Source organism: Saimiri boliviensis, chromosome 13, assembly GCF_048565385.1.
Source record: "Saimiri boliviensis isolate mSaiBol1 chromosome 13, mSaiBol1.pri, whole genome shotgun sequence".
In the NCBI taxonomy this organism is placed as follows: domain Eukaryota; kingdom Metazoa; phylum Chordata; class Mammalia; order Primates; family Cebidae; genus Saimiri; species Saimiri boliviensis.
Genome location: NC_133461.1, coordinates 76,464,652 through 76,487,933, shown reverse-complemented (window position 1 = coordinate 76,487,933; position 23,282 = coordinate 76,464,652). Strand labels below are relative to the sequence as shown.

Below are 23,282 nucleotides of genomic sequence, written 5' to 3'. Positions count from 1 at the left end.
TCTGGGTAAGAATTTGGATGGAAAAAATAATAAATATATGTACATAACTTATTTTGTTCAAGGTATTATATATTGAATAATCTGGATTTGTTATTCAAAGAGAAAGACAGAATAAGAGAAGGCTGAAGGGAAAATGCAAAAATGACTATACTAGAATGGTAGTCAAAAATGCAAAAACAGGTGGACGCAGTGACTCACACCTGCAATCCCAGCACTTTGGGAGGCCCAGGTAGGGGGATCACATGAGGTTAAGAGTTCAAGACCACCCTGGCCAACATGGCCAAACCTTCTCTCTACATTAGCCAGGTGTGGTGGCACGTGCCTGCAATCCCAGCTACTTGGGAGGCTGAGGCAGGAGAATCACTTGAACCTGGGGGGCAGGGGTGGCAGTGAGCCGAGATTTCTCCACTGTACTCCAGCCTGGGTGACAGAGGAGACCCTGTCTCAAAAACAAACGAACAAAACAAAAACAAAAAAGCAACAACAACAACAAAAAACTGTTAATAGTTTTCTAGGAAATGAGAGTGAAGGGATAGTTTAATTCCAGAGATTCAGACACAGTCCTGGGTCTCACTAGTTATTCTTGGTAATTATCTTTTGAAGCCTTTTAATATGCTTAGCACAGAGCTAAGTACTATGAAGAAATGAAATAAATAGAAGCAAAGTACTCCCCATGTGGGTTAAATAACAAGACACTGTATGACAAATGTCAAACAGTATGTCCTTTAGAATTTCAGAGAAATGACGTCAATGCAGTCTTCACAAGTCAGCAAAAATCTTGGTGAGGGGGCAGAGCTGGATGTAAGGCAAATCCTAAAAGCTAAGTAGGAATTGACTAGCTGGAACAAAATGTGAGTTTGTGGTAAATACAAAAATGTAAGAGGAGTGAATTAATTAATTATTTAATTAATTTCTAAGACGGAGTCTTGCTCTGCCACCCAAGCTGGAGTGCAGTGGAATGATCTCGGCTCACTGCAACCTCTGCCTCCCGGATTCAAGCAATTCTCCTGCCTCAGCCTTCTGAGTAGCTGGGGTTACAGGTACCCACCATCACCCCTGACTAATTTTTGTATTTTTAGTAGAGTCAGGGTTTCATCATGTTGACCAGGCTGCTCTCGAACTCTTGACCTCATCATCTGCTCGCCTCGGCCTCCCAAAGTGCTGGGATTACAGGCATAAGCCACTGCACCCAGCCTAATAATCTATTGAGATGGCCGCAGGCCAAATATTCTGGGGCTGGAATGTGAGTGGAGATGTTGCTCACCCTTTATCATACAGCATCCCATAGTCCAGCCACAACCTGCGGAATTCATTAAGTGTGGATGTGTGTGTGTCTGCAGTGCCTTGAACACAAGTGTGCGTGCCTGCAGACATGTGACCCTAGAAGTTATTAATACATCTCATTGTTTACAAACTGAATTGTTCTTTTATTTATTTTTTTTTCCTCTTTGTGGTTACCAATAACTGAAATTGGGCTAGCTTCCTGGAAATTGGGTAAGTTCTCAGAACTTCTTTACTCACTTTAGAATCCAGGTCAACTTTCGAATCATACAATAAAACAATGAAGAAGGCATGGTAAATTATATGTAAAGTACAACATCAACTACATAAATGCATAAAAAATATACTAGAAGGAAATGAGCCTAAAATTTGCAGTTTAAAAATTAACAGTGGCTACCTCTTCCTTGTATGGATTGGGGATTTTTTTTTTTTTTTACTGTATTTTCCAGTCTGTACATAATAAAACAAGTAACATGCAATGTAAACGACACAAAATGAAAACGTTACCAAATTTCAGTGGCTCTTTGAAGTTTAACAGATTTTTTTTTTTTGAGACTTAATCTTATTCTATTGCTCAAGTTGGAGTGCAGTGGTGTGTTCTTGACTCACTACAACCTATGCCTCTGAGTTCAAGCAATTCTCCTGCCTCAGCCTCCTGAGTAGCCAGGATTGCAGGTGCCCACCACTATGCCTGGCTAATTTTTGTATTTTTAGTAGAGACAGGGTTTCACTATGTTGGCCAGGCTGGTCTTGATCTCCTGGCCTCAGGTGATCCACTCACCTCAGCCTCCCAAAGTGCTGGGATTACAGGCATGAGCCACTGCGCCCAGCTGAAGTTTAATGGTTTGAAAAAAAGATTTCTCATCTCACTATAACTTCTGTGGGAGGCCAGATTGCAGGTAGTGGTTTCTCTGGCAACAGAAGAATTTCTTTGCAATACCTTGTTATTACATAGACTGGAGCTCATGGGGCAGGTCTGGTCCACACATCCTTAGGCTCCGCTTCTCCTGGCAAACAAAAATAGTCTCTGATCCAATGTTGCCTCTTCCATCACCAAACCCATCAAACAAGAGTGTCCAGCAGAAAATCTGGGCAGTTGGGTGTTAGAAGGTGAAGACATTTCCCAAGCTAATGTCGCTGCTGGAACAATGTAAGTCTTGACTTTGTCTTGGTTTGAAATTGTTTGTGTTTCATCTTTGTCTCATTCTTAAAATGTGAAGGGCAAATACGATCCAAAGAGTTAAGGTTTTAGGTTTTGTAGTGATTTTAATCCATTTAAATGACAGCAGGTCATTTAGAAATGATTCTTCTGTAACAGCCTTCCAGATCCCACTCGATCATACAGTAGTGGGTTTAGATGGATAGATAGATAGATGGATAGATGGATAGATAGACAGAGTTTGGCTCTGTGTCCCCGTGCATATCTCATGTCGAATTTAATCCCCACATGTCAGGAGAGGGACCTGGTGGGAGATGACAGGATCATGGGCGTGGATTTCCCCAATGCTGTTTTCATGATAGTGAGTGAGTTCTCACAAGATCATCTTCTCTCTCTCTCTCTCTCTCTCTCTCTCTTTTTAAATTTATTTTGACAATGGAGTCTCTCTATTAGCCAGGCTGGAGTGTAGTGGCACAATCTCGGGGCACAACTTCTGCCTCTGGAGTTCAAGTGACTCTCCTGCCTCAGCCTCCCATGTAGGTGAAACTAAAGGTGTGACCCACCACACCCAGCTAATTTTTTTTTTTTGAGACGGAGTCTTGCTCTGTTGCCAGGCTGGAACACAGTGGCGCAGTCTCGGCTCACTGCAACCTCCGCTTCCCGGGTTCAAGCAATTCTTCTGCCTCAGCTTCCCGAGTGGCTAGGACTATAGGCGCGTGCCAAACGCCCAGCTAATTTTTGTGGTTTTAGTAGAGACGGGGCTTCACCATGTTGGCCAGGATGGTCTCGATCTCTTGCCCTCGTGATCCACCCACCTCAGCCTCCCAAAGTGCTGGGATTACAGATGTGAGCCACTGAGCCCGGCCACCCAGCTAATTTTTGTATTTTTAGTAGAGACGAGATTTCATCTTGTTGGCCAGGCTGAACTCGAACTCCTGACCTCAGCTGATCCACCCATCTTGGCCTCTCAAAGTGCTGAGATTACAGGTGTAAGCCACTGCGCCCGACCAGTTTTCACAACATCTGATGACTTAAATGTGTGACACTTGGCCAGGCGGTGGCTCACGCCTGTAATCCCAGCACTTTGGGAGGCCAAGGAGGGCAGATCACAAGGTCAGGAGATCGAGACCATCCTGGCCAACATGGGGAAACCAAATACAAAACAGCTGGGCATGGTGGCACACGCCTGTAGTCCCAGCTACTCCGGAGGCTGAAGCAGGAGAATTGCTTGAACAGGGAGGCGGAGGTTGCAGTGAGCTGCGATCTCGCCACTGCACTCCAGCCTGGTGCCTGGTGACACAAGGAGAGTCAGTCTCAAAAAAAAAAAAAAAAAAAAAAAAAGTGTGACACTTCTCCCCACCTCATGCCACCATGTAAGATGCTTACTTCTCCTTCATCTATGACTGAAAATTTTCTGAGGTCTCCTAACCATGCTTCCCATTAAGCCTAAGGATCTCTGAGTCAGTTACACCTCATTATAAGTTACCCAGTCTCAGGTAGTTCTTTATAGCAATGTGAGAATGAGGTAATATACATGTATATGGATTAGAGGAAGCACTGGCCTAGTTGTGAAACTCTTTCAAGCCTAGTCCTGTGATTGGCTATATGACCCTGGGGAAGCTACTTTGTGTCTCTGGGCTGTGGTTTCATACCTGTTAAAAAAAAAAAAAAAAATAAAAATAAAAAGAAGCATGGACTTAGCTGTTGCCTGGGTCTCTGGCTCCAAGACTCTGGCTTTTGTTAGGAATGACAGGATGGGCCATAGAACTGGCTCTGTGAAGAATCAGCTACATCAGTTACTCCACTGCGGGGATGGTCCAGGACCATCAGGGCCGTAGTAGACACTGGGAGGCTACCTGTCAGGTGAACATGAGATTGAACTCATCTGTTCTCTTTCCTCCCTGAACTTTGCTGAAGGTAGATGCTCATCCTCAGGGATATCTAATGGAGAGGAAGAAGTTGTGCAGTAATTAAATAATTGCAGTTATCTAATTTGGCAGGGACCTCTGGGCAGTGATTACTCACGGTACAGTCTCCACACCTCTAACCATGTGATCCTCTCCTTCCCAAGGAACCTGGAAACCATCATCTCATTTCCTGGGGGAGAGAGCCTGCGTGGTTTTATACTGGTGACTGTTTTGGTGGAGAAAGCAGCAGTGCCTGGGATAAAGGTATCTTCTCACTTGATAGCACCTTTTCCTTTTAAAAGAGTTTGAGCTTTGGATTTCTCAATACAAATGAACATAGACCCTGTCCTGCTTAGTTCAAGTCTGAGAGAAGAGGTCTAAGTTCTAGGTCACCATATCGCTCCCGTTTCTCAATTCCTATAAAACTTGGAACGGACCTTATGCCCATTCGACAAACAGGCATTGTTCTGGGCAATGGAAAATTGGATCGAACAAGACAGACATTGTCCCAGCCCTGACAGAAGCTCATGATGGATGCTGTGGATCAAGATGAATTAACATGGATTACAGGCATGAGCCACTGCGCCCGGCCTCAAACCGGAATTCCTTCAGGAGTCAGACAGGTACCAGGAAGGCTGGTTAGAAGACAAAAGACAGTGGTGCAGCCTGTGATCAGCTACAGCGCTACAGGAGATGTTAGTGCCTTGCCTAAAAATATTTCAGTTAGATTTCTGCCTTCCCTAACTAACTTCCTCTTTTTTTTTCCCCTGAGATAGAGTCTCGTTCTGTCACCCAGGCTGGAGTGCAGTGGTGTGATCTCGGCTCACCTCAAACTCCACCTCCTGGGTTCAAGTGATTCTCCTGCCTCAGCCTCCTTAGTAGCCGGGATTACAGTCATGTGCCACCATGCCCCGCTAATTTTTTTTATTTTTAGTGGAGATGAGGTTTTACCATGTTGGTTAGGCCTCGAACTACTGACCTTGTGTTCTGCCCACCTCAGCCTCCCAAAGTGCTTGGATTACAGGTGTGAGCCAACACTACATCCCTTGATAATCATCTATTGAGTACCCACTATGTCCTCAATGGGATGACCCATTGCTGGCATGATTATTACAGCACTTCTTCCCCTCTCAATAGTTACGCTCCATGCTTACTTTAGTTCTCAACCATGTGTCTAGCCCATTGAAAGATGCAGAATCAAATATCGGCCTTCCAAATATAGTTCAGATAAAGTAGAGACTCCAGGAAGGCTTCCCAGGAGAGGGGCTTCTAAAGCTGGGGGTTCTGTAGAATCTGTGTATTAGACCATTTTCACGCTGCTATCCACATACTACCTGAGACTGGGTAATTTGTAAAGGAAAGGGGTTTAATTGACTCTCAGTTCTGCATGGACAGGGAGGCCCCAGGAAACTTATAACTATGGAGGAAAGTGAAGGGGAAGCAAGGATCTCTTAGCAAGGTGGCAGGAGAGCGAGCGAGCAAAGGAGGGAACGGCCAAACACTTTTAAACCAACAGATCTTGTGAGAACCCTCCCTCGTATCATGAGAACAGCATGGAAGAATCTGCCCCCATAATCCAATCACCTCCCACCAGGTCCCTCCCTCAACATGTGGGGATTACAATCCAAGTTGAGATTTGGGTGGGGACACAGAGCCAAACCATATTAACCTGACTTTATATGAGACAGCTTCGGAGCAAGGTAGTTGAAGATGCAGAAGAACTGATCATAATATGTGACAAGTCTGAGAGAAGAAAACAGTAAAGTAGTAGAACTCAGGCCTTTGGGAGGTACAAGAAGTAACAGCCAGCTGAAATTCCAGAAACACTTACCTAGGGGTCCGTCTGGGAGGTACCCAGGGAGCTATTGGCTGTCAGGCTGACCCCACAGTGGATCGAGCTTAGGATGCTCCCAGAGAGCTCTGACAAACTTTCCGGTCCTCCCCTGGGTTCCCACAGCACGAGGCTTCTTCTGCCTGCATGGACTTTAAGGGAGTGCTAATAAGTTGTGCACATGAATCTTATCCCCAGGCTCTTGTTCAGGCCATGAATGCCATCTTGCAGCCCAGCCAGGAGGTCCTGCTCCAAGCCCTGAAGCAACTGAGACTCTCTATTCAGGACATCACCAAAACCTTAGGGAAGATGCATGGTAAGGTGCTTCCAATGCTCCTGAAGGATCCCCCTGGGGTTCTGGGCTCTGCTCGGGGGAAGACAGCCTGGAGACCAGGCGGGTCCTAAAGGAGTGATGATGCATTTGTCCACCAGATGACGCTGGTGGACTATCTTTGTTTTAGAGTAAATGCATATTATCTTGGAGAGCTATTGTCACAGCTTTGTCCTTTATATTCTCCCGTGACTAAGATGGTTTCCCTTCTACAGTGGCCAGCTACTTCTTAAGCACGTTGAAGTCTTGCCTGAAGCTTAGGAGGAGGGGATGGGATGCCCAGTAATGCTGGTCACGTGTGCCCCATCCCACAGCGTTAGGTACTTCAGGGTAGTTTGTTTGCACTCTCTAATGCCCCTTCTGTTCTACCCGGCTCTGCGGGTTCCCGAGATGTCTGACCTTGGTGTTAAGCCTTGTCTAACGGACGGCTCGTGCTCCTTTTCTGCAGCTAGGGTAGGCTGAGTTGTCATAGGTGGGAAAGTTGTCAGAATCAAAATGGAGTCACTTGGGTTGAAGAAAAATTTTTAAACCTTGACAAATAGAGCTGGGGAAGGCTACAAAGACAGAGCTCTCATGCATAAATGCCTGATAACAAAATCTTTTCCAAAAGACTCTGCAAAAATCACAACCCTGACAACCTAACGCAAAAAAATAACTTCCACGAGGACATCTGCCCAGTAACTCCCTATCCAATGTTGGCCTGGTGCCACCCTTTTTATTGGTGCTCATAGCCAAGGATAACGATCTCAAAACAGTTATGTAAGTGTCCTCATTTTTCCTTTAAAGACCTTTGACTTCCTTTCTCTTTCTGAGTACACACGTTATTTACTATGGCACGCTTATTCCCATTGCAATGCGCTATTCCAGAATAAATACCGATTTCTATTAGGGAGCCTCTCCCTGTTACTTAGGTTAACATAGGCATGGTCAGTTAGGAGGCTCACTCTTTCTGAATCGGTTACATCTTATTCTGGTTACTGCATTCAGTTTCCAACATCTAGGAGGTTCTTCAAATTCTTCTCTCAGAGGAATCTGAATAATGTGTTTACGAGGGTGTGAGAGAGGGTGTGATTTCTTAACAAATCATATTCTAAGTATCATTTTCAGATTCTAAGTATCATTTTCCTTGAATCCTGCTTCCCTATACGAAAGAGAGATTCTGGGAAAAGAGAGTGTTTACGGGAAGCAGGACAGGAGGGGGGGAGAGAGACACTAGGTGGTGCCAAACTTTATTATCTCATATTAAAAAATAAATATATTTATCCTTCCATCCTCTCAGCACTAGTAGAAATCTATCTGAACTAATAGGATTAGGTATTATTTCCATTCAATTTCCCGGTTTTATATTTGTATTTTCTCCATTTCCTTGAATTTTAATTTAAAGCCCTCATGATCATATCAGTAGGCCTTCTGCCAAGTAACTCCCCCAAATTGTATGGTGGCTTTGCCAAGCTGAAATGAGATGAGATGTGTTTTAACTTTGCCAAGAAAGCCTGAATCCATCACTCAGGACATCAAGGCTATTAGGGAGACCGTGCAGCTGTCTTCGGATCACATGGATGAGCTCAAGAAAATATTTTGGAAGGTTATGAGAAACTTTCCACCCAACCCCAGTATAGGTAGCAGTAAGATGGTGCATGCAGTGTCTGGCTCTCATAGGCTTTCCTAGGGCTCACTTGCAGACTCACTTCTTTTTCTTTTTCTTTTATTTTTTTGAGACAGAGTCTCTGTCTGTCGCCCAGGCTGGAGTGCAATGGTGCGATCTTGGCACACTGCCGCCACCGCCTCCGCCTCCACCTCCACCTCCACCTCCCGGGTTCGAGCGATTCTTTTGCCTCAGTCTGCTGAGTAGCTAGGCCTACAGGCGTGCACCCCCATACCCAGCTAATTTTTGTATTTTTAGTAGAGACGGGGTTTCACCATATTGGTCAGACTGGTCTCGAACTCCTGACCTCAGGTGATCTGCCCACCTTGAGCTCCCAAAGCGCTGGGATTATACTGGCGTGAGCCACCGCTCCCAGCCCAGACTCACTTCTTAATCCCAGGTCAACCCCCTGTGCTCTTCTGCTCAGCCTCTGCAGGAGATCTCATCATCTGAGGAGGTCCCAGGGCTACCGCCCTTGTTTTCCGAAAAGGCACATTTTCCTACACAGACATAATTTGTTTTAAATGTTTTACTCCTAGTTACATTCATCTAGATGGAGAAATAGGTGAATGGATTGGACTGCGTTTTCTAAAGATGGCTCCATGCCACCCTGCATGCTCCTCCACCATGTGGCCTGAGCACTCCTTTCACCCAGGGGTGGACTCTGGCCCTGCTTGTGATGTGCGTGTCGCCAATATAATGTAGTAGAGGGGATAGCAGAAGACTTCTGAGGCAAGACTAGAAAAAGTGATGTAGGTTCCACCTTGTGTCCTGAGCCAGTAGATAAAGAGTCCATGTCCCCCGAGGCCACAATACTGTGCAAACTACACAGACAAACCGCCTCAAACAGCCACCTGTCGGTTCCCCAGTTGGCTTCCATCCAAGAGTGAAGGTGCCTGCAGATGGTTCTAGGCTCCCACCTCAGTTTATGTCCCATCTTGAAGTCTTCTCAACTGAGGCACTGGCCACCATGGAGCAGAGACAAGCCATTGCCACTTCATCCTGCCCAGATTCCCCAGCACTCACTCACGCTGGAGTGCAGTGGTGCCATCTTGGCATATAGTGGTTGTTTCACGCCCCTATGTTTGCAGTGGTTTCTATGCAGCAATATAGTAACAAACACTAGAAACTGCAGGACTTAAGGAATCACATGAACGTTCCAGTCATGGTCTCTGGTTTGTTTTTTAACTGGTTTTTTAACTTTCTTCTGCATGATAAATAGAGCTTGGCTGGACTTTTCCCCTCTGCTTCCATTCCCCAAAATGGAGCGTACCAGACAATTGCTTCTTTCAAAGCCCAACTTTAGCAAGAGTCATGAGCTCTAATCCCTTCATCCATAAATACTTTCTTTCCAGGCACGTAGACTCCCTTCACACACAGGGCTGAGTAGACAGTGCCTGTTCCAGACTGCAGTGGCATTTTGGAGGGCCACCCTCCTGGTACTTAAGTCACTAGTCCTCTGCCCAGCTTTTCTGTTTTGTACAGCGCTTACTTCTCAGTGGAATTGCAGTGAGCAGAGATCACGCCATTGCACTTCAGCCTGGGCGATAGAGCAAGACTCTGTCTCAAAAAAACAAACAAACACCAAAAAAGCATTTTTTTGTTTCAGCAGTAATGAGTCATCAAAGGGTTTCTTTCTAACAATTTAGTGTATGCATTTAAATCAGGTTTCTTATTGCCTGAGTTGGGGCTAAGCTGTAGTGTGAACTTCTGCTACTGTTTTTCTCTTTAGTTTCCTTGATTTCATGGAAGAAATTTTCCATCTTAGCTTGTGAATTTATTTTGTCTGAACTCAATTGGAAAGTAGTTAACACTGGGGTTCTTCTTGAATAAATTCTGTATGATTATAAAATCATAGAGACATTTATTTCTTTTTCTTTTTGACCTGGGAAAGTTGTTCACAAGCCAGACATGGTGGCTTACACCTGTAATCCCAGCACACTTGGAGGCCAAGGCGGGCAGATCACCTGAGGTCAGGAGTTAGAGGCCAGAGTAGCCAACATGGCAAAACCCTGTCTCTCTACTAAAAACACAAAAATTATTTGGGCATGGTGGCACATGCCTGTAATCTCAGCTACTCAGGAGGCTGAGGTAGGAGAACTGCTTGAACCTGGGAGGTGGAGGTTGCAGTGAGCCAAGATCCTGTGACTGCACTCCAGCTTGAGTGACAGAGCAAGACTCTGTCTCAAAAAAAAAAAAAAAAAAAAAAAGGCACAGTATATTGTTAAATGAAAAAAGCAGGTTACGTAACTTGCATAAGAGGCTATTTTAATAAAAATACACATATTTAGCAAAATAAAAGGACAAATGATATTTATTAAAATATATACATTGATTATTTCAACATAGAGGGTGATAGTTGATTTTGCGTAACTTCTTCCCTCCTTTTTTCTATTTGAATATTCTATAATGAAGTTATTTCTTAAATAGGGTTAGAAAGTGAGGAGTTATTAAACTTAGATTAGCTCAAATGTGCCCCTAGAGGCTCCTTTTAGCAGAGTGAATGTCTCTGTTCAACCTGAATCTGGGAAACTGCATCTACCTTGTAAACTGGAGTCTCCTTCAGAAATGACATTCGTTCAAACTTCCTTTTAGGCAGACTGTATAATAGTAATTTCTGATATTAATAGTTGAAAACAAACCTTCAGATGAATTAACACCAAAAGAGTAATTGAGAAAATACAAATCCTCACTTTAAAAAACAACCAAAATAAATACCAAAAAAAAAAATGATACAAAGTTACATTATCTAAGCTTAGTTTACTGCACAAATCAAGACAGCACGTTAGAAGTTGCTGGCTTCCACTCACACTGCACACAGTCCCACGCTCTCTTCTCCAGCCATTCCCTAGCCCATGCACGAGGTCTGTACACACAACAATGCATATGATGTTTTTTGGTTCCCGCAGTATAATAGGAACCTTAACATTTCAATTAAAAAGCAAAATGAGGGCATTTACATTTGCCATCAGACTATAAAATTCCTCTTCTTCTTTTTTAAGAGATTGCGTCTTTCTCTGTCTCCCAGGCTGGAGTGCAGTGGCATGATCTCAGCTCACTTCAACCTCTGCCTCCCGGGTTCAAGTGATTCTCCTGCCTCAGCCTCCAGAGTAACTGGGATTACAGGTGCGTGCCACCATGCCTGGCTAATTTTTTGTATTTCTAGTAGAGATGGGGATTCACCGTGTTGTCTAGGCTGGTCTCGAGCTCCTGACCTCAAGTGATCCATCTGTCTCAGCCTCCCGAAGTGCTGGGAATTACAGGCATGAGCTACCACATCCAGGCTAAAATTCCTCTTCTGAAGGATAATATAATAGTACTTGAAAATATAGTTAAAAAATTATATACTAAGTGAAAGGGCACCATTTCACAAGCACTAGAACTACATTAAACTTAAATGAGTTCCAACACTCTTAAGAATGCAATTCAAAAACAAGTCTAGTGTTGACAAAAGCTCCCATAACCAAAACCATATTAACAGGCACAATGAACGTTGCAAACAGTTGACGGGCACCAAATTTAATAGGGCAGACAGTATTTGCTTCTGCATCCACACTTACTCAATTACACTGTTTAAAAAAATGGTGCTGCTCAAGCTATGAATGCTTTACAAAAGAAATCATTTTAATAAATACAGTAAATGCTAAAGCTCTAGCTAAACTATCATGCAAGATATATAACCAAGACAAATGTGATTCATAACATGAGCAACTTGCATTCAAAATGAACTCTATCTTTATATTTTATTAAAAAGGCAGACTTTGTGGATTAACCCAGCTGCTTCCTGAATTACAAAAGTGGCATGACTTAAAATGAAAATAAGACACTGTCTGTAAATGTCTGACAGTAATAAATTGTAATATACGATGCATACAGGAGTCTTACAGAGCAATAAACTCTCCTAGGAAATAAAAATATTTTATACATTTAAAATCCAAAGTAAAATTAAAAAAACAAAATCATTGCCGGGTGCGGTGGCTCATGCCTATAATCCCAGCACTTAGGGAGACCGAGGCAGGATTGCTTGAGCCCAGGAATTTGAGACCATCCTGGGCAACATAGCAAAACCCGATTGCTACAAAAAAAAAAAAATACAAACATTAGATGGGCATGATGGCGAGTGCCTGTGGTCCCGGCTACTTTGGAGGCTGAGATGGGAGGATGCACCTCAAAGCTACAGTGAGCCAAGGTCGCACCATTGAAGCCTGGGAACAGAGAGAGACCCTGTCTAAATAAATAAATAAGCATCATTTATGAAAAAAGATTCTCTAGTCAGAATTAACACCTCAGCTAGTCGCATATCAGAAAGCTACCTTACAGCTACTTAATATACAAAGGGACACCTTTTCACCAGTCACTGTCTTCTGATATTTCTGTTGCAGAATCGTACAGACTCTCCCTTCCCTACACTACCCATCCCATCATTTCTTCAGACCATGGAAACAGAATTTGTTGAACATCAGAAATGTGTCACTATGGTGGTGCACAAACCATAACATTTGCTGTTGTCCAGCTGAAGGTATGAAGCCGGCTGGTGACTGGCTAACAAATGCCTGTTCTGTAGCTCTGACTTCTCCACTAATTCCCTTCTCTCCTTTCCTAGCCTCTCTAAGTTTCTGAAGGGATAATTTCAGAGGTTCGGCATAACTGTCGAAGCCTATGGTAGACACGGCAGGAGAAGATCCTCTTCACTGGTCATTTCCAATTGTCTTCGTCTCGGTCATTTGCCTCGGATGTTACAAAGCTGATGAACGCACATACACATTCTCGAACACTTTCTTGGGCATTTCCCATTTGAGATATGACATGTTTCATCATCCTTGTGACACGTGCAGTAAAACAATGTGTATCTTGCTCTCTGCAACTTTCTATTGAACCATTTGTGTCTTCATGACCATTCATGCCGTCTTCACTGTCACCATGAGGCTGTATAACATAATGACTCTTCCAGTGCAGTCTTCAGAAATTCCCAGCGCAGAAGCCCATGTCATGCAGTGGTCACCACTCACTCCAGTGCAGCTCTGGCTGGCTCCCATGTCTCATCAGCTCTTTAGTCGGACAGAAAATGGTTTCAAGGGAACCAGTTCCCTGTGGAGCTCTGCTTCCAGGACTCAGCCTCCCCTCCCTCCCTTTTTCCCTCCCTCCCATGCTAATGCTTTTTTTCTTTTTTCTTCTTTCTTTCCTTTTTTCTTTTCTTTCTTTCTTTTTTTTAATAGTCATTCTGTCACCCAGGCTGGAGTGCACTGGTGTGATCTCGCCTCACTGCAACCTCCACCTCCCTAGTTCAAGCAATTCTCCATGCCTCAGCCTCCCAAGTAGCTAAGGTTATAGGTGTGCATCACCACGCCCAGCTAATTTTTTGTATTTTTAGTAGAGATGAGGTTTTGCCACATTGCCCAGGCTGGTCTTGAACTCTTGAGCTCAAGCAATCTGTCCACCTCGGCCTCACAAAGTGGTAGGATTACAGGTGTGAGCCACCACGCCAGGCTCCATGTTAATGCTTCTAAAGTTTGTCTTCACACCTTTAGAAATTCCTTCAGTGGGCCGGGTGTGGTGGCTCACGCCTGTAATCCCAGCACTTTGGGAGGCCTAGGTGGGTGGATCACCTGAGGTCAGGAGTTCAAAACCAACCTGGCCATCGTGGTGAAACCCCATCTTTAAATAAATAAATAAATAAATAAATAAATAAAAGAAAAAAAAAAAAAAAGAAATTCCTTCAGTACGTCCTTTGGGACTTCCTCTAGTGAGTGTCTACTGTTGGTAAACTCTCCCATCTAAAAATTGCCTTGTTTCTCCTCAATTCCTGAAGGATATTTTGGCTAGCAGCTATATTCTTTTAGATGTTGAATATACCAGTACAATAGTTTCTGGTTTCCATGGTCGTTATTGAGATATTAGCTGTCGGTTTATCTTTCTCCACTGATTACATGTACAAGTTTCTCCTGTCTACTTTTCGTGTTGCTCAATTTGCTGGCCTTAGGTTTCAGTTTGCTGCTGCTGCTTCTTCTTTTTTTTTTTTTTTTTTGAGATGGAGTCTTGCTCTGTTGCCCAAGCTGGAGTGCAGTGGTGTGATCTTGGCTCACTGCAACCTCCATCTCCTGATTCAAGCAATTCTCCTGCCTCAGCCTCCCAAGTAGCTAATTTTTGTACTTTTAGTAGAAACAGGATTTCACCATGTTGGCCAGGCTGGTCTCAAACTCCTGACCTCAGGTAATTCACCCGCCTCAGCCTCCCAAAGTGCTGGGATTACAGGCTTGAGCCACCACACCCAGTCGCAATTTTTAAACTTTTTATTTTTTTCCTCAAGAGAATGAGAAGAAAAGTCAAATGTAAGCTTTAGAAGTCTTGCCCATTGGCCAATCTGGAAATATTCTCCATAAACATTCACCAGAAGTGGCCAGTGACCAGGGGTTGCTTTTGGTGAGAGGAATTGATGGGGTCAGGAATGGGAGGAAAGCATACTTCTCATTAGATACCTTGCTGAACTTTGTAAATTGTTTGCCAAATTCATGTTTACCTAGACTTCATAAATTAAATAATTTCTTTAAAAATAATTGAAAAAAATTTTAAAGGCTTGTTTAATTGATGGTGATTATAAGACATCCAGTAGAAATATGAGGCTTTAAAAGTGGGGACTGGCCAGGCACAGTGCCTCATGCCTGTAATCCCAACACTTTGAGAGGCTAAGGCAGGAAGATTGCTTGAGCCTAGGTATTTGAGACTAGCGAGGGCAATATAGTGACACCCTATCTTTAAAAAAAGAAAAATTCACTGGTGTGATGGTGTGTGTGCCTGTAGTCCCAGCTACTTGTGAGGCTGAAGTGGGAAGATCACTTGAACCCAGGAGCTGGAGGTTGCAGTGAGGAGTGATGGCGCTACTACACTCCAGCCTGGGTGACAGAGCCTGTCCCAAAATTAATAAATAAAAGAATGACACCAAAGAGATGTAGTTGGTCGTGACCATGGCTTGTCTAGTTGAATCTACAGGAGTGGATTGTGTGTCTACAATGCCTTACCCTGTATGTCAGTAATGAAGCACTGGCCACGTGATTCCCTGAGGAGAGTTGGTAGTGAACATTAAGAATGTCATGTGAAAATACTGGAGTCATTCTAAGTGTGAGGTTTTACATTGACCCAACGCAATGATTTTCTGAGTTTTGCATTATTTAAAAGCTATTTCCCAGTGTAAAACTTAAATTTCTACTCCTGAAAAATTTAAAAAGCAAGTTTCTTGAGGTTTCCCCAGCAAAATAATAATAATACTTACAACACAGAATTTTGAAAAGACGAAGGTGAATTAATCAAGAGCAGACGTTATATTTTTCTTGAGATTCATGTGGGTTTAAAAGGGAAAGCTGCCTGACCAACAGGTTTTGTGTTTAGCTGAACAATGAGAACAGGATCGTTGGAAGACATTTAGCCAGGCACTAAATGGAGCTGGCCTTGGCCATTCGGGCAGAAATTTAATCCTTGGTACTATTTTTCTACTTCGCTAGAAAGTCCTGTGGAAGGAAAAGCCACACGGGGAGGTTTCATCACATTTATGTTTAGATCTTCTGGGCCCCAGCAGGATAATGTCATTGGCTTCTGGGAATCGCCCCTCTTAGCCAAAATGCGCACATTAAATGTGAAAGCAAGGGAACTTACATGGTCCTCCTCCTTCACCATCTCTGAACTGGTAGAGGAGGAAGTTCTCTATGTGGTACTCTCTCAACAGTCTTCAGAGTCAGCTCCCACAATACACTGATATTCTTCAAGATAAATCAGTTGGGGATAATGAAAAGAATATCAGATTCAGAATCAGAATATCTAGCTCTAACTCTATTAACAGCTGTATAACCATTATAACTATGCTATACACTATCATGCTATTTTGGGCCCAATTTTCCTGTTTTTCTTTTTTTTTTTTTTTTTTTTTTGTTTGTTTGTTTGTTTTTTGGTTTGTTTTGTTTTTTTGAGACAAGGTCTTTTTTTGTTGCCTGGGCTGAAGTACAGTGTCACAGTCATGATCATAGCTCACTGCAGCCACAGCCTGAGACCCTGTTTCTGTATAAAAATAATTTTTAAAAAATTTAAAAAGGAAATCAGAGAAATGCAAAGTAAAACCATGATGAAGCACCATTATACACCCAGCGGACTGGCAATAAACAAATAAATAAAGGACTGAATGAATGAATTAGTGAATGAAGAAATGAAGTTAACAACATTAAATGTGATGAGGAGGTGGAATTTCAACGTAGTTCAAACATTGTGAAGAACAAATCGGTGTGGGTCGGTAGAATTGTGTTTTCTAAGGTCTCTATTCTGTTTCATCTGTCTTGCCCTGCAACAATATTATCTGCCTTAAAAACTCTAGCTTCGAGGTATTCCTTATTTTCAAGTAGAGGCAGCTCCGTTGAATCAGCTAGCCAAGTTCCATTTTAAAAATCTATGTTGGAGCTGGGTGCAGTGGCTCACACCTGTAATCCTAGCACTTTGTGAGGTCAAGGCGGGTGGATCACTTGAGGTCAGGAGTTTGAGACCAGCCTGGCAAACATGGCAAAACCCTGTCTCTACTAAAAATACAAAAATTAGCTGGGCATTGGGCTCCTGAATTACAGCTACTTGGGAGGCTCAGGCAGGAGAATTGCTTGAACTCAGCAGGCAGAGGTTGCAGTGAGCCGAGATCACACTGCTGTACTCCAGCCTGGGTGACAGAGCAAGACTCCATCTCCAAAAATAAAATAAAAAATTCAGATTGGAAATTTTGCTCAAATTTTATTAAATGTCTACATCAATTTGGAGAAAAATGACATGATTTTGATATTCTATTTAAGATTTCTGTATTATGAATAAGGCAAATAGACAGAGAATAGTATAAAATAATAACTAAAATTCCTGGGTGAACTACCTCAAATCATTTCTTCATATTGCTGGATATCCTTCTTTTGTCATATGGCCTGAAATACAGAGAACTCTTCTCTTCAATACATTTCTTCTTTTAGATATTCATATTGAGTTTTCCTGTCTATGAACATGGTATAAGAGAATATATCCCTTTGGGAGGCCAAGGTGGGTGGATCACCTGAGGTCAGGAGTTTGAAACCAGCCTTGCCAATGTGGCAAAATCCCATCTCTGCTAAAAACACAAAAATTAACTGGGCATGGTGATGCATGCCTGTAGTTCCAGCTACTTGGGAGACTTAGGCAGGAGAACTGCTTAAATCCAGGAGGTGGAGGTTGCAGTGAGCCAAGACCGTGTCACTGCACTCCAACCTGGGCAACAGAGTAAGACTCTGTCTCAAAAAAACCAAATAAATAAAAATAAGTTTAAAAGCAAGACTATATCCTTTAATTCACTAGTTTTTCTTCAGTTTCTTTCAAGCTAAGAAGCTTATCTATCTTCTGCTTTATTCATAGTTACTTGATATTTTTGTTTCTCATTAATACAGTGTCTTTCAATTTAACTGCCTCTTACCTGTTCATTACCAATTTAAAAAATGATATTGATATTTGAATATTAACCTTAAATCTGGCACCTTGGTAAACACTATTATTCATTATAATAATTATCAGTAGATTATATGTGTTTTCTATTTATAAATTATATTGTTTGAGTAGAATGCTTTGTTTCTTCATTTATAAAATTAACAATTCTTATTTCTTTTTAATGTTTTTTTCTTATTGTCCTGGCTAGGACCTCTAACACAGTATTGAGTGGAAGTGTTGATCCTTGTTTAGTTTCACATTTAAAAAAATTGTTTTTAATACTTTACTGTTAAGTATAATATATACCCTAGGCTTTTCTGTGGATTCCTTTTATCCACTTAAGAACATTATTCCTAATTAGCTGAAGTTTCCTGCATGTCTGTTTTAATCATGAATGGATTTTTAATTTATTGAAATTGTTTTACATAAAAGATATTTTACACCTGTTGAAATGATTATTTCACTTTAGCTCCTTTAATATGTTAAGTTGGGCAAAATATTTAAGTATTGCCAGTCATTCTGCTTCAGCAAAAAGCGGTAGTTTCTTATCAGCTTTGGTGAAAATAGAGCAGCAAATAAGTAAGACATAGAAATAGGACCCAGTAAAAATCTAGCACATGAGGCATTGTCACATGTGAGCAGAGAGAATGTGGCACCATGGAGGAGGATCTGGAGGCCTGAGGCTGAAGGAAGACATGAGTCACCCAGGATCATGAGAACGTCAGAGAAATTAGGGAGCAAGAAAAAGAAATAGGAGCAAAGACTATTTGTGATTGTAGAAAAAGGAAGTTGGTGGTATGGAGATATTATTATGTAGGTCTCACATCAAAGATGTAGATACATAGATAGATTGATTGATTGACTGATTGATAGATAGATTGATAGATATCTCAGAAACAGACAAAGACAGAGATCTCAGTAAGATAGACATATGCCAGGTGACAGAATTCAGAGAGGTCCTACTGTGAAAGCAATAGAACAACCTTCAAAAGTTGATGAAAAGAAATTTAATACAAATAAGAGGGCAGGCTTCCTTACATTACAATTTAATAAACTGGAAGAATCGATTATCCCTGAACATTGAAATAGATAAAAAAATAGCTGTTTCTATTACCAAAGGCAGCTAAACATGAAGCTAAGTGAACCTGTCTCTGACCTAGTGTGGCAATTCCTGGGTGAGGGACACTTGCTCCACTCCTGTGTCCTTTGCAGAATATCCAGACCTTCAATTGCACATCGATGGATTTAGTTGTCATCTCTTGTGAAAGCCTTGAGAGAGGTGATTCTGTCTGCTTTTCTTCTCTTCCCTTTCCTCATTTTCTCAAACATCGTCTGCTTAAAATATTAAAATTTTACAGGCGGTTTTGATCTCTTTTTAGTTGTTATTTTAAGTACAAATAGAAAAGGCCAACATATGGAATAGTTTAGAAGTTCTGGGAGCACCCATGAGGGGAACTGCAGAAGAGAACATTCTATCCCTCTTCTGCTGCAGCGTTCACTCCAGCTTCAGTGCTTATCAGACAGAGAAGGAGCTCTGGGAGCACAGCAGGGTCAGGCACATGTAACCAATTGCTTTCCTTGCCTGTAGTAAAGTTCACATTTTGATTGCTTCTCCAGATTATGTAGATCCAGACATATTTTATGCAGTCATCCGGATCTTTCTCTCTGGGTAAGTATAGTTCAGTTGTTTTCCTGTGTGAGCTCTCTGTAGCATTGACCGAATGTACAAGGTGAGAAACAGACAGAAGCTTCTTAGCCTAAGAAACATACCAACTGACCCTTGCTAGGGATCCACTCTCAGATAAAAGAAGTAGGATACCATCTGCATGACGAATAACACTGAGGACTAAAGATTGAAGTTCAGAGTGATTGTCCCTAGGCAATTTAGATCCATTTGTATTCACTCTTCTTAGAATTCTAGCTAAATGACAGAAGGAGAAGAAAAACACACTATGCCACTCACACAGTTCCATCACTTACATCTATCTACCTTTTCCTCTTGTTATTAAGGCACGTAGAGGGGTGAATAGTGTAGTATAGGGTTGGAGAGCACAGACTCTCCTTCTAAAGTTCCTGGACGAGCTACACTGTGGTTTGAATGATTGTGTCCCTCCAAAATTCATATGTTAAAAACTAACTGTGACAGTGATGTATTTGAAGGTGGGGCCTATGGGAGGTGATTATGTCTCCTCTGAGAGGAGAAAACAACCCCCATGAGTGGAATTAATGCCCTTACAAAGGGCTGGAGGGAACTCCCATGGCCTGTTTGCCCTTTTGCCTTCCATTCCTTGTCCCTTCCACTATGTGAGGACAGGAGTTGAGGTATTGCATTGGAAGTGGAGACCAGGCCCTCAGCAGATACCGAACTTACCAGCACCTTGGTCTTGGACTTCCCAGCCTCCAGAGCTGTGAGAAATAAATTTCTGTTATAGGTAGTCCCCAACTCAGTACAGGTTGGCATATGATTTTTTGACTTTATGTTGGTTCAGAAGCATACCTATTCAGTAGAAACTACTTTGAGTACCCATGTGACCATTCTGTTTTTCGCATTCGGTACAGTATTTAATAAATTCCATAGGATCTTCAACACACTGACATAAGATAAGCTTGGTGTTAGGTGATTTTGCCCAGTTGTGAGCTAATGTAAGTGTTCTGAGCACATTTAAGGGCAGCTAGGCTAAGCTACGGTGTCTAGTGGGTCAGGTGTATTAAATGCATTTTTGCCCTGTGATATTTTCAGTTCACAATGGGTTTATCAGGACATAACCCACTGTGAATTAAGGAGCATCTATATTTACAAATTACCCAGGCTAATGTATTTTATTGTAGCAGCTGAAACAGACTAAGACACTACCCCAAACCATTTTTTTTCATATTTCTGAGTATTCTTTTGTCATATGGCTTGAAATTTCTTCACATAGAGAACACTACTTTTATTTTATTTTATTTTTGAGACAGAGTCTTACTCTTGTCACCCAGGCTGGAGTGCAGAGGTAAAATCTCAGCTCATTGCAACCACTGCCTCTGGGTTCAAACAATTCTCCTGCCTCAGCCTCTCGAGTAGCTGGGATTACAGGCAGCCACCACCAAGCCTGGCTAATTTTTGTATTTTTAGTAGAGACGGAGTTTTGCCATGTTGATCAGGCTGGTCTGGAACTCCTCACCTCAGGTGATCTGTCCATCTTGGTCTTTCTAAGTGTTGGAATTACAAGCATGAGCCACTTCAGCTGGCTGAGGACTCTACCTTTATATATGTGCTTTGCTTAAACAGATGAACCATTCTTTCCTTGACATGTTTTAATCAGATTGCCTTCCTATTAACTTCAAAAAATTAAGTTTTTTATTTGTTTTTGTTCAATTTTTAAACAGTGAAAAATGAAAGGTAGAGGCCATGGATGGATGAGGTGAATATGTCAGATAGATATCATCTAGTGGGCCATCTTATTAACTGAGAGATCCTGAAGTGCTATCAATAGAAATAATCTGAAGCAGTGTCTGGATACAGCAAGAGACATGCAAATGCTAAAAATCAATTACTGATATATTGCATTGGTGCAAGGACAGAGAAGCAACACATACTAAATGTTTTCTTTAGATTGGGTGGGTTTGATGTGTGAAGCGCTTCAAATGGGGTCCAGCCTGGGAGGGAGTGGGCATGGAATCCTCCTTGTAAAGGGTGCAGAGTGGAAGCAAGACTGTTTCCAAGGTTGAGAGTAATCGGTGCGTGGTTTACGGGGAAAGGGTAAAACAAAAAGAAAGGTGCAGAAATGGAGTTGCTGAGAGTGTGCCTCAGAATTTAGACTTCCGCTGTAAACCTTTGATAGGATTAGAAAGAGAAAAATGGACCATTTTTTTTTTTAAAAGCTGCATGCTACCACATAGCAGGCTTATATTACAGATGCAGAAAGACTGGGATTTAGGAAGCACCCAATTCTGGAAAGTCCCTTTGTGCTTCACACTGCTCTCTAAATCTGTATGTTTTCTCTTGTTGCATAACAATTTACCACAAATTTAGCAGCTTAATACAGTACGCATTCATTGTTTCACAATTCTGTAAGTCAGAATCGTAGGCAAGTTCAGCTGGGTTTTTTACTTAGGGTGTCAATTTATCTGTTGGGCTGGGTTTTTAACTGAAGATCTGGGGAAGAATTCCCTTCATAACTCATTTAGGTTGCTGTCAGAGTTCAGTGTTTTGTGGTTCTAGAACTGAGATCTGTTTCCTTGCTGGCTGTAGGACAGACGTTGCTCCCAGCTTCTTGAGGCATCCAGTACTCCTTGTCACGTGTTTTATTTCATCTCGGTAGTGGCACTTTGTTTGTTTGTTTTGAGGCAGAGTCTTGCTCTTGCCGCCCAGGCTGGAGTGCAGTGGCGCAAACTTGGCTTACTGCAACCTCTGCCTTCCTGGGTTCAAGCGATTCTCCTGCCTCAGTCTCCTGAGTAGCTGGGATTACAGGTGCCCACCACCACGCTGGCTGATTTGTGTATTTTTAGTAGAGATAGGATCTCATCATTTTGGCCAGGCTGGTCTGAAACTCCTGACCTCAAGAGGTCCGTCTTGGTCTCCCAAAGTGCTGAGATTACAGGAGTGAGCTACTGCACCCAGCCAGCACTGGCACTTCTAATCCTTCTAGCACTCTGATCCCCTCTCACTTCTCCTTTTATCACTAGCCAGAGAAAACTCTGATTTTAAAGGTCTTATGTGATTAGACTCAGTTTACCTAGGTAATCCAGGATAACTCTCTATGTCAAAGTTAACTGATTAGTAACCTTAATTACACCTGCAAAGTCCCCTTTGGCAGAATATATCATACTGACAGACATGATATCTCATAATGCTAATGGCTCTAAGAATTATGATAAAAATCTTGGAGAACCATTTTTAGAATTATACCTACCACAGTATCCTTCAAGGAATAAATTAATTCTACTTCTTCCTTATGTCAGAAGCATCTCCTGAGGATGAACTATACATTCTGAAATTCCCATGATTAGATGGGAACTAGAAGGTGATTTTCCTTTCATTAAAATAAATTCCCAGTCATTGACACATTTTTTACATGTGATTTACATGAATGCCTTCCCTCTGTTTCTTACCCTCAAAATATTTCCCATGTAGCTAAGTGGCCAGTACTAAATCCTACATGCATTGATAAGTGTAGATGGCCAAAAACATCTGTATTATTGAGAATTCCCATTGGCATTGTCTTGAAAAACATAAATTTGCTTATTTATTCTTTAACCTATTTTTGGTTTATTTTTCATTTTTATTTATTTTTTTAGACAGAGGTCTCCCAGGCTGGAGGGTAAAGGCACAATATTGGTATGGTATCAACATCACTGCAACTTCTGCCTCCCAAGGTCAAGCAATTATCCTGCCTCAGCCTCTCAAGTAGCTGAGACTACAGGCGCATGCCACCACACCCAGCTAATTTTTGTATTTTCAGTAGAGACAGGGTTTTGCCATGTGGGCCAGGCTGGTCTCGAACTCCTGACCTTAGGTGATCCACCCACCTTGGCCTCCCAAAGTGCTGAGATTACAGGCATGAGCCACCATACCTGGCCTTTTTGCTTACTTTTTAAAAAACATGTGTAGATGATACATATTTATTCCTTTCAGTTTCCACTCACATTAAATTTCTCAAGAAGGTTAGCCTTTACAA

General features: G+C 42.1%; 1 protein-coding gene across 3 annotated transcripts in view; it reads left to right on the top strand.

The window, feature by feature from the left end:
• The window catches only part of IDO2 (indoleamine 2,3-dioxygenase 2), a 62,109-nt gene that overhangs the window by 31,367 nt on the left and 7,460 nt on the right, over window positions 1–23,282 (top strand). For 2 of the 3 annotated variants that reach the window (XM_003942400.4, XM_074383841.1), the window contains 4 exons: window positions 1,480–1,494; window positions 4,512–4,611; window positions 6,377–6,494; window positions 19,240–19,291. In XM_003942400.4, coding sequence (XP_003942449.1) covers window positions 1,480–1,494; window positions 4,512–4,611; window positions 6,377–6,494; window positions 19,240–19,291 — 285 coding nt within the window. The remainder of the gene's footprint in view (window positions 1–1,479; window positions 1,495–4,511; window positions 4,612–6,376; window positions 6,495–19,239; window positions 19,292–23,282) is intronic. The other variant, XM_010330246.3, reaches the window with a different exon arrangement.